At 46.1% G+C, this 11,413-nt stretch overlaps 1 protein-coding gene across 1 annotated transcript in view; it reads right to left on the bottom strand.

The window, feature by feature from the left end:
• Positions 1–466: 466 nt before the first annotated feature.
• Positions 467–11,413, bottom strand: part of LOC148525668 (uncharacterized) — an 80,801-nt gene continuing 69,854 nt past the window's right edge. Inside the window, exons 5-6 of the mRNA XM_088470720.1 lie at positions 4,518–4,694; positions 467–517 (exon numbers count right to left, since the gene is read on the bottom strand). Of these exons, the coding sequence (XP_088326846.1) occupies positions 503–517; positions 4,518–4,694 (192 nt within the window). The 3' untranslated portion in view covers positions 467–502. The remainder of the gene's footprint in view (positions 518–4,517; positions 4,695–11,413) is intronic.

Below are 11,413 nucleotides of genomic sequence, written 5' to 3'. Positions count from 1 at the left end.
CCTGAAGCTAGGGGCGGGGTATATGTGGAGGAGGACCTGAGGCATCGTGGGAGTTGAAAGCTTAACTGTTTGGTGCCTGGATCACTCCAGCCACATTTTCCCCATGGTATCTCTGTGGACCCTATGGACTTCGAAGAAAAAGAGTTAACAAAGGTAAGTCTACCATTACTTTTCCACCTCTCCAAACATAATGATGCACAAGTACCAAATCTGCATATGGATGTTAGCGTACATTATATTTGAGTATGTGCAGCCACTTGATATTCACTGATTCCAGAGGTTCAAATGGAGGTTCCTGAAGTGCTTTGAGCACCACTGACAAATCCCATAGAGCCACAGGAGGGATATGTGTCAAATTCTAAGGATAGTAAGACAAAAAAGAAATTGTACAATGTGGCACACAAAATATGAAAAAGTTTATTAATTGAAACATAACTTTTAATACTGTTGAATAAAAAAATATTCGTCCACAGTGGTGGTCCCTGGTATCCCGCGGCGTCGATTAGAAGAAGTTTTCCTGGGATGAAAAAAGGGAATATTTATATTTTAGTAGACAGGATTAATATAAACAGCAAGCTCACAAGAGATTTATTGAGTTGTGTTCTAGATTCAGCCAAAGATTCATTGACCTCTATGCTGTGTCATCTCAACAAACCACTTCTGTGGACATGCTCTTATGAGAGCAAATCAGTATATTAGCTCCCATCAAAAGAGCAATAGATTAGTTGCAAAGATTTACACAAATGTTCATGTTAGCAAATCAATATATTCTTTTTTCATAATAATTAAGTTAAAGTAATGGGACTCTGCCTTTGTTTTGTATTTGAAAGGGTGAGGGGCATTCATGGCTGCACTAAAGTAGCAAAATATGGACTGATCGTGTCAAAGGCCTGTGTGTTCATTGTACAAGTTCCAGCCATTCCAGCATGGACGAGTAGCCAGGTAACTTCCATCATCACTGGGGCCTCTTCATATGGTCAGATTTTTTTTTTAATCTTATTTGCCAATATGTCTGTTAAGTATTTTATCAATTTCAGGCATATTATTATGTTGAAGCAAAAGATACTACTGCACTAGCTCTTAATCGGTACCACCTCAAATTATAATGAAGGAAACAAATTACCTATTGAAGGAGGGGTGTGCTACCAACTGCCAATAATCACAACAAAAGAACACAGAAAACGGTAGGTCAATGGTGCACCAACCGATTTGATAGATTTAAAATATAACTTTTAATAAGTATTATTTAAGAAAGATATTTCCCCTCCGAGAGTAGGTTGACGAAGTATTGAAATTGAAAATAAAAATAAATAAATTAAATAAAAATTGTGTTAAAACCAGTGTGTCGGGGATATACTCATAGTCTATTGACTATATTGACTAAGCGGAACAAACCCCATATACAGCAAATCTTACACTAATGGAATATTGGAGCTATTGTAGTTATTCCATATAAGCTAATAATCTCCACCAGTGTTGGTTATATACACTGATATGACAGTGTAAATTGAAGTTAGGTGGACAGCTGTTGAAAGCTGCTTATACTGTATCACATATTATGCTGATAATTACCCCCGGCAGTCATATATATTCACTGCACCCGTGTTCAGCATTTATATTGTTTGATATTTAGTTACAATATTATCAACAGTGGATCAATATGGGCAGCTTATATAAAGTCAGTTATGTGCTATATTATTAATTACCACTGGCAGTCTAGTGCATTCACTGGAACTGTGTTCAAACATTTAACATACATGGAGGACTGCTACAGCTATGCCACGGTCAGCGTTCAAAACTGAGTCTATAGTATGGCTCAGAGTTAAATATACAGTTGCTAATAGCTGTTACAGAGTGTCACATAGTACGCTAATAAATACCATCGGAAGTCAGATACATTCACTGCAACCGTGGTTAGCGTTACTTATGTGGTCCACATTGTAGTTAGCATGTATCAAAACTGCTGTAGCTTTTCCATAATATGTTAATAGTTTCTACCAGTATTAATTATATATACTGATGTTACAAATGTGACTTAAAGTTAGGTAGGCAGCTGTTTAAGGCTGCTTATATTATATCACACAACACGCTGGTAATTACCCCCGGCAGTCAGATATATTCACTGCAGCCGTGTTCAGCGTTTAACATAGTGGTGGAGTGCAGACAATTATGTACATCAGAACATGATATTGGTATAGCTATTGAAAGGATATAAGGTGGTTGTTAAGACGAAGTTCTGAGGGTAACTGAAGAACCCAATAAGAGAGAAAAGGTATCATATGCTATAATGTAATAAAATCCTAGATTTGTGACGTTTCGTGAGATCACATGTAGGATTCAGTGAAGAGGTGTGACAGAGAACATCGTTAAGTATCCACGGAAGAAGAAGGAGGTGGGCCTGAGTCTTCCAAGTGAGTAAGAAAGTCTTTGCCTTCCTTGGGATCCCTGATGATAACCGTTTTACCGTTGAAGTCAACCAGCAGCTTGAAGGGGAAACCCCAGCGATATTGAATCCCACGGTCACGGAGTGCACTTGTCAAATCCCAAAGTTCTCAACGATTAAGGATCGTGACAGGGGCAAGATCATGAAAGAACTGAAGTTTAGCATTATCATAGAGGATGTACGGTTTGCCACGCGTTGGAGCTAGAACTTGTTCTTTGTCCTTGAAGCTCAGGAAACACATGATTACATCCCTTGGAGGGTCGCCGTCTCGAGGTTTGGACCTGAGGGCCCGATGAGCTCTCTCCAGGGGTAGTTGGTGAGAGCCTAAATCGGGGGGGATGTAAGAGAATATTTTGTGAAGGTAAGTCTCTAAGTTGTCCGGGGATACTGATTCTGGGATATTGCGAATGCATAGATTATTTCTCCTCTCATGGTTCTCTAAATCTTCATTTTTAGTGCGGAGATCAGCTAGATTTTGAACAATATGATCCAGTTCTCTGTGAGTCTCGTTTTGGACCCTCTGGAGGGTGTCCTGACGGGACTCTAATTTATAGGTTCTGGTAGAGAGTGAGAATAGATCAGATCTGATGGCTGAGACAGCTTTGTCTAGTTTAGTTTCCAAAGATTCTTTGAGGTCTGTGATAAGGGATTGTAAGGCCATATTGTCCTCCTTTTAGGGAAAGGCGGTAGGAGGGAGGATCGGTGGTCATAGGTGGTTTGTCACCTTTGGAGAAATGTTGGCAATGTCGCCACCCACCTGTTTTCTGGTGTTAGCGTTAGATCTGTTCATGGTAATGGTGAGATTTACAGGTGGAGGGGCAAGGAACTTCTTGAGTAGGTTGAGCAGTTACAGAAGGTTTGGGACAGTGAGCGTACAGAGTGATGCGTTGAATTGAATTAGAAGGCCTAGAGAAGCACACAAGAGGGTACGACTTTAGTGCAGTTAGGGAGACCAGTTTAACACAGAGAAAAATCCGTGCAGTGGTGGGAGGCAGCTGGGGGGTCAGAAGACACTGACAGGGGGATCGAGACACTGGATCAAAAAAATACAGTGCAACTTGAGTAGCTGAATAGTTGCTAGTAGAGGGTGAACATTTAAACAAATTAGCCTGGAAGCAATAAAAGATCTGGTAGGAAGGGTACGCAGATCCTAAAATGCCACCTCACTTAGGCCGGTAATGCATGGTCATAGCCTTTGGAGAGACTCTGTATAGTGATCAGGAAATCACCCCCCACCTCACATCTGGTCTGGTGGACAGTAGTGGCAGCGGGTCCAGGGGAGAGAGCAGCTGCAGGGAGAGATCAGCCGTGGGAGAGAACAGTTGCGGCCGTCAGGAGCTCCGGACGGAAGTTTCAGGGACCGCGGCAGTGGCTGCGCTGTCATCTTCTCACCTGTCCCCCCAGCAGTGATGAATTGATTTCTGACTGCTGACATCACTAATAATTTTGCACTCCAGAATGCCATATGACTGGTAGTAAAGGATAAATTAAGTGCAGAGAGATGAAGTGAAATTCCCCTCTATGTGCTGATCTCGGCTCTCCGCATGCACAGATCAGCTTGAGACTGGTGATCAGCCCATCCCTGTGACCCGCTGCTGCCTTCTGCGTTAAGAGAAGAGGGGAACCTAAGGGGAGATCTATGGTTACTGGGAGGGGTTAATGCTCATGGGGATTAATGGGAATGTTAATGTTTTGGGGATCTATTACCACTAGGGGGGGGTGGGGTTTTTCTTTTACCATGGGAGTTTATTGCTATTGAAGGGGGAGGGGGAAATTATTCAATGGCTACATATTTGCACTGGGTTGGGAGGGGGAGTACCACAGTGGGACCTATTTCCACTGGGGGGGGGGTGTTGCCACTGGAGGGGTGGGGTTTTGCTATTGCGGGGTCCTATACACGCTATACTTTTTTACCACTACAATATTTAAATATGGTTTTGAAAATGCTTTTTAATTCCTAAGTGATTTCTTGAAAAAACATTAGCCAGTTAAGTGGTTAATATACATTTTGTTTTATTTAATTAACCCTCCATAACTTAATTAATTGTAATTGCTATTCAGAATCCCAACTTACCCATTGAATGTCCTTGTTGGAGCCACCAGCACTTACTTGCGACTCTAAAAGTGTGTCATCATCCAGGTAAGACGCTCTGCTGATTCGCGGCTTTGAAGACAATATAATAAATGAAGGAGCTGTCCTATCGACATGAATGCCTCTTCTGCTAAAATATGCTTGCAGTGCACGTAAAAACTGCAAAGAAAAAGGAATAGTTTAGCTTTATTGATATTTACTTAGGTTACCCTAAGTTCAAGCTATAATGAAGGACATCAACTACCTTGGAGTTGTGTTTCAGCACTCTACTGAGGACTTTTGTGAGTTATCTCTTAGATATTTAAAAAATACATGATCATTTTGGGGTTCAGATTCCACTTAAGGTCCACAAGCTGGGGAAATTTAACTGTCCAACACAGTGGCTTGAAGGGCAGCCTTCAGAATGAGCCTGATACATCCACCATCCCTTTCTGTACTTTAGTGATGGTAAAGGTTAAGCATCCATGATCCATGGCTGTTATGGTAGTGCTCGAATCTCAGTCCAAGTAGTGTATTTGTGGCCAGAATACACAGTGTTCAGCCTTACGACTAAAAATAAAGCATGATGTTTAGGTATTTTTATACATTCATAATGACAGCTTCACGCCACAGATTCTGTGTGTCCGTGAGCTTTTCCTTGCTCAAATAAATTATGTACACATCTCACTGTACATGACTGATCTAGAAGTCAATCTGGAGAAATCTCTGTCAGGTCAAAGAAACAAAGACTATAAATCCCACTGAGATCTAAAGGCAAATAGGTGTGTACCATGAAGAATTAAGTATTTAGAATATTAATGATATGTATCTGAAACTTATCCCCTGATTACCCACCCCCATTACTATACAATTCTATTTCCCAGTGCTATCCCCCTATCCCAAACTTGACTATTTGCATATGTTTTCAAAAAACTTCTATACAGCTCTTGTCAAAATGAAACAAACGATGAAGTATAAGTAGTCTTCATAGTCAGGAGCCGCAATAAGGCGCAGAAGAAATAACTTAAATTCACACATGGTTGGTGGTAGAAACTAATCTATGTTCCATATAAAGACTGTATATTCCTGTTAAGTAACTGCACCAATCAAGTTGGCAGGGTACAAAGAGAGAAGTTGATGTTACTTAAAGTTGGGTGCTGAAGGATACACAGGTTTCTTGGATCAGATAAAATGTATATTTGTATTTCTAAACAACCCTACAGTCTCAGTGTGTACCCATGTCTCCAGGCATACCAGGACTGTACAATATATGAGAAGCGTAGACAGTACACCACTGGAGGTCATAGGAGTCTACTTTTAAAAATGATAGGCGTTGTTGTCATTACTCTTCCCCACCTGCATCCCAACCATATGACAGAAGAATGCCATGCACAGATATGGTTAATACCAGCGCAGCATAAATATTGGGGGTGCTCACGCACCTACAATGTCCACAATGCTGGCTCCTATGTTGGAGATATACGTTATTAGCTGTAAAACCATAGAGCATTGTGGCTGTGTCATTGGCTCCAGCTTTCATGCTGCAATAAGTTATTAGAGATCGATATCTAGCTTTGTTGATACTTTGTTTTGATGAAAGGAATTACAGGCAGATGAATCACATGCTTTTAAAGGAAGCCACCTTTTTGTACAGCTTTCATTACAGTCTGACGTAATCTACCTTAAAAGCATCTTATGTGCCATTGATCACTAAAAGGGACTTGTGATAGGTCCAGTCATCTAATGGATCAGAATAAAGGAGATAGCTCCTGTAATCTCAAGAGGAGCTACAAGGGTTACCCTATTATATCCATTAAGTAGCAAAGTACAGGAACCATTGGTGTTTGCTCATTAAACGCTGACAGTGCGCATCTCAGTCTTTTGCATATTGGTACACACAGATGTACACCCGGGAAGGGCTATGTAGTGGCATTTGCATAAAGTCACAAATGTGCGACCGGCAAAAGACACAGTAACATGCTCTGTAGGTGGGTCAGAGTAATTCGTGTTAAGGGGGCATTTGCATAAACACAAATTTCCAATTTTTTTATTTTGTTCCCTTTAATATTCAAACAGGTGCATATGTTTTAGAGTACTATGTTTTAGAGTACTAAAACCTTTTCTTACAATTGAAATACATTAGTGTATATTGGTACAAACAATCCTAAGTATGACAGCATGTGTTTAATGCAGGTAAGGGAAAGGTTTGGGATGGGAACGGTTGGGTGTCAAGGTGACAAATGGGAGAATCATGGTAGGGAGGGAGGTAGGGAGAATCATGCTTGAGTCCCCATATCTGGACAAAGTTACGGGTTTAATTGTTTATGTAAGCATAATATTCCTCATGACAACTATGTATTATATGTTACTATGGAGTAAGGGTGGGGCCTCGGAGCATTTATAACATTTCCACCATACATTAAGCTGTATGCATAGCAGGCATAGGAATGTGCGTAGCTGCACCCCAATTAATTAATCTAGAGCGTGTCCCGCCCCCCTCCCCGCATGCTGCCTCTATGTGTGTACCGGCGGTCTGCGGTGTACACACCGTACACACCTGGCGATGGACAGATATGTCTGCAGACATATCTGTCCATCGGCTGTGCAGCGCAGCCAATGTGACATGTCTGTGAACGATGCAGTTCACAGACATATCGCTGGTACACACTGGCCGACGGGCAGCAGATATATTGGCCGATCAATTGCCCGAATCAGGTGCCTAGTACACAATATCTGAGCCAGAGCAAACATTGAGTCAAACAGGCCTGACCTCTGTCATGTGCTACTGCGCACGAGCAGCATCTCCATGCATCGTTCCTACATGGCATCCCATGAGAACGGACGGACCCAGGAGACTCACCAGTCCCAGAGCCATACTGGGCACTGCAAGTATGCTGTATCACAATTGCTATAGTGGGGGGCAATAGTGCTACCATCCGCCGGTGTATTTACCTATATCACACCCAACGCACTACAACACCTAGCAACATCTTAAGCTCAAGGGTGATCATATATATCTGCATACCACTGTTACACCTGTGACATCCCTGTCTTTTATGCTACTTGTTCTAAGAGCTAGTTAAGCTGTAGACTAAACGCCACCAGCATCAACAACTGCATTAAATATTCAACACCACATGTACTTTGACCAAGTAAATTGTATCCTGGCATAGCAATATGTCTGGAGGACTACTGTACTCAGCATGTCTGTTCGCACTTCACACTCTGCTGACAGAATATGGGCTCAGTGCCTAGAACTCCAACCAGGGGCAGATTGGGCCGCCGGGAAACCGGGCTAGTTCCCGCTGGGCCGGTCCCCATAGTGGCCGGTTGTCACCCAGCACTTGCCCACCCCCACCGCTGCCGTGATCGGAGCCCATCACCGATCGGGCAGCTCTGCAACTTCAGCAGCGCATGGGCAAAAGCAAGCGCTGCTGATGATAATGAAAAAATGCTGACGGGGGAGCTGCTGCTTAGCCGCAGCAGCTCCTCCCACAAGCCTTTGAGGTGCGGAGCCTGTCAGTCATCACTGACGTCTCCGCCTCCGTGCAGCCCATCTGCGGCCCAACCCGGGTCCCCACCTCCAGGACACAGTGATGCGGTTGACAAGCAGCGGGCAGAGGAGCTGCAAGTAAGTGGCGGCTGCACGGGGGGGGGGGGGGGGGGAGGTGCTTGCAAGTTTAAGAGAGGCTGGTGGAGTGAGGCTGACACTGACACACATTGGGCCTGCTGAAACCATAGAGGCTGGAGGGAATGAGGCTGAGATACACTGGAGCTAGGGCACACTGCTTGAGTTGATACACACACTGGGGCTAGGGCACACTGGAGTTAATACACACACTTGGGCTAGGGCACACTGGAGCTGAGACACACACTGGTTCTGGGAGAAATGAGGCTGACACACTGGGGCTGGGGGGAATGGGGTTGAGAGACACACTGGGGCTGGGAGGAATGAGGCAGGCACACACTGGGGCTGAGGCACAGGCTGGGGTAATGGGTCTGAGAGACACACACTGGGTCTGAGGGATGGGATTGATTGAGAGACACACTGGGTCTGAGGAATGAGGCTGAGACACGCTGGGGCAATGAGGATGAGAGACACACTGGGTCTGAGGAATGAGGCTGAGACACGCTGGGGGAATGAGGATGAGAGACACACTGGGTCTGAGGGAATGAAGCTGAGACACGCTGGGGGAATGAGGATGAGAGACACACTGAGTCTGGGGGAATGGGGCTGAGACACACTCGGTCTGAGAAATGAGGCTGAGACACACTGGGGCTTGGGGAATAAGGCTGAGAGCTACAGGTGGGCCTGGGTATGGAGAGATGCAGGGGGTCCTGGAGAGAGACATGGAGGCCTGGAGATGGAGAGACATGGGCCTGGAGAACCACAGGGGGCCTGAGAATGGGGAGACGTAAGGGGGTCTGGAGTAACACTGGGGCCTGGAAAGACACAGAAATTGTTTGATCAGGGAAATTCACATTTTGCCCTGCACAAAAATAATACAATATTACAATATTACAATACATTATCTTGTTATGATGATGACATTGGTTATATTTCTACGTAAACAGGCATCTTCCAGACAGTGTGATCTACATGAATAGTGAATACCGGCTGAAGACGCTGTCCAGTGAGGCCCAAATTCTACAGAGGTTCCCCCGTTGCAGAGAAACCACAATATAGGTAAGAAAAAAGACTTCCAAACTGACTGGCCTGTACCTAGTTCAAAGGGATGGGGGGCCCCAAAAACAGTTTATCATTCACAAGATTTCTGTTGCCGATCCTGCTCCCCTCAGTGGCTTGCAAAAGCTCCTCCAGGCCCTAAGAGGAGGGAGTATCCTGCCCTCCCCCACAGACCCCGCCCCCTCAACAGACCCGCCCCCTCAACAGACCCACCCCCTTAACAGACCCCACCCCCATAAGGGCTGCTTCCAGAAATTTCCCAGGCTGGTTTTCCATCCCAATCCACCCCTGACTCCAACATTGTGTTAATTCTATAACTTTAAGGCCGGGATGAACGAAAGGGAAAATGCTGTATAAACCCCGAAAACTGGGTTTTTACCGCATTTTCATATGTACTAGGGCCCGGACGCACTTTTATCGGTGCATAGGGTAACGCCAGAAAAACCTGGCGTTACCCTATAGAAGCCTATGGGCTTCTTACCGCACCTTGCTCCCGCCGGTTCGCTGCTGCCTCGCCGCCCCGCCGTCGCCCAGCGCTAGCTCCACTCACCTGCTGTCCAGGGTCGCCAGCCTGCGCTCCTCCTGGGTCTTCCGTCTCCTCCTCCCCCTAAGCTTCTTCCAGGTGCAGGGAGGAGGAGGAGGAGCCCGGGGCTTCCTGCACATGTGACCAGCAGGAAGCTCCCGGGGCTCGGAGGGAGCGGGATCCCACGGAGACCCCGTCACTCGGCGTCGGGTACTTCGCAAAGGGCAGCTCTTATCGCAAGAGCTGTCCTTTGCTATACTAATCGCATATATTAGTACATATGCGATTAGTAAGGTTGCGGTGACTGGCCGAATGGTCACCGCAACCTTAGTACATCCCGGCCTAAATGTATTAGTTTGTGTAATAAAATAGACTGCTGATAAAAACAATGCCATCACGTTCGCATGTAATAACAGTTGGCATGACCTCTGACCCCTCCCACCAGTGTTAGTGATGTTACAGGAGAGAGTAAGGGGGCAGTGACAGAGAGAAACAGTGGTGGAGGGGGAGAATGGTGAAGAGAAAGTGTTTGGGTGCGGAACAAAGTAAAAAAAGGGGGTGTGAAGAGAGATAGGAGAGAGGGTGGTTTGGGGAAAGTGTTGAGTAGAGAGAGTGAGGGCTGGAGACAGGGATAATAAATAAAAAAAAAACAGGCATAGCTGGGCATTACGGCTGGTAAAGAATAAGACACATACAAAACCCAATCAGAAAGTGTAATGCATATGGAATGCCTTGCTATAAATTACCTTTTCAGATTAGATAATTTAATTCACATATTATATGGTACTTGGGGGCTGATTCAGACCCACTCGCAAGCGGGTCGATGTTTGCCCCCTGCGCATGCACGAGACCCGGCCAGCGACGGGCGCTCCGTCGCTACGGGTCTCGCACCAAAATGGGCTGTTGATTGTGATTGACAGCTCGCCACGTTTTGGAGGCGGGGGGGGTGGCTACACAAACAGAGGCTGCCGTTTGTGGGAGGCACCACTAACATCACCAGTGATGTCAGTGGTGAGCTTCCTGCTCTATTTAGAGCAGGAAGCTCACTGGGGCTTGCGGGAACGAGATCCTACCACAAGGGTCTTGTCGCAAGCCCCATGGTCACGACCATCGCGACCATCACCTGGCCGCTCGCAAAAGCTGTGGGTGGTCACCCACAGCTTAGCGAGCGGCCAGGAGGCCGGAACTAAAAAATAAAAAGGCCACCCTGATTCAGAGCGAGCGCTCTGAAAGAGCGTCCGGCTCTGAATCAGGGCCTTGGTACCAGTGGCGTAACTAGGGCAGGGCGAGCGGGGTGCGTGCCCTGGGCGCCGTGAGACCGGCGGCGCGGGGGGTGCCGCTGGCCACGGTGCCGGCCCGCCCTAGTTAGCCAGTGTAACGCTGACCACAGTGAGTGCGGTCAGCGCTACACATTTACACAGGACCGGCGCTAGTCTTCCCAGCGCCGGTCCTGTGTTGCACAGCTGAGCCCCTTCCCTCCCCCTGAGCGCTTGCCCAATAGCGCCAGGAGGAGGGTGGCAGGCGGGCTCAGACTGTGCTAACACACACATCGCCGCCAGCACGGCAGCGATGTGTGTGTTATTCAGCAGCCAATGAGTGTCAGACAGACTCTCATTGGCTCCTGATGCTGCACACACATCACCGCCAGTGCTGGCGGAGATGTGTGTGTTATTCAGCAGCCAATGAGAG

This window comes from Taudactylus pleione, unplaced genomic scaffold (assembly GCF_031769625.1).
Source record: "Taudactylus pleione unplaced genomic scaffold, aTauple2 ptg000102l, whole genome shotgun sequence".
NCBI lineage: Eukaryota > Metazoa > Chordata > Amphibia > Anura > Myobatrachidae > Taudactylus > Taudactylus pleione.
This window is presented reverse-complemented; position numbering and strand designations above follow the sequence as displayed.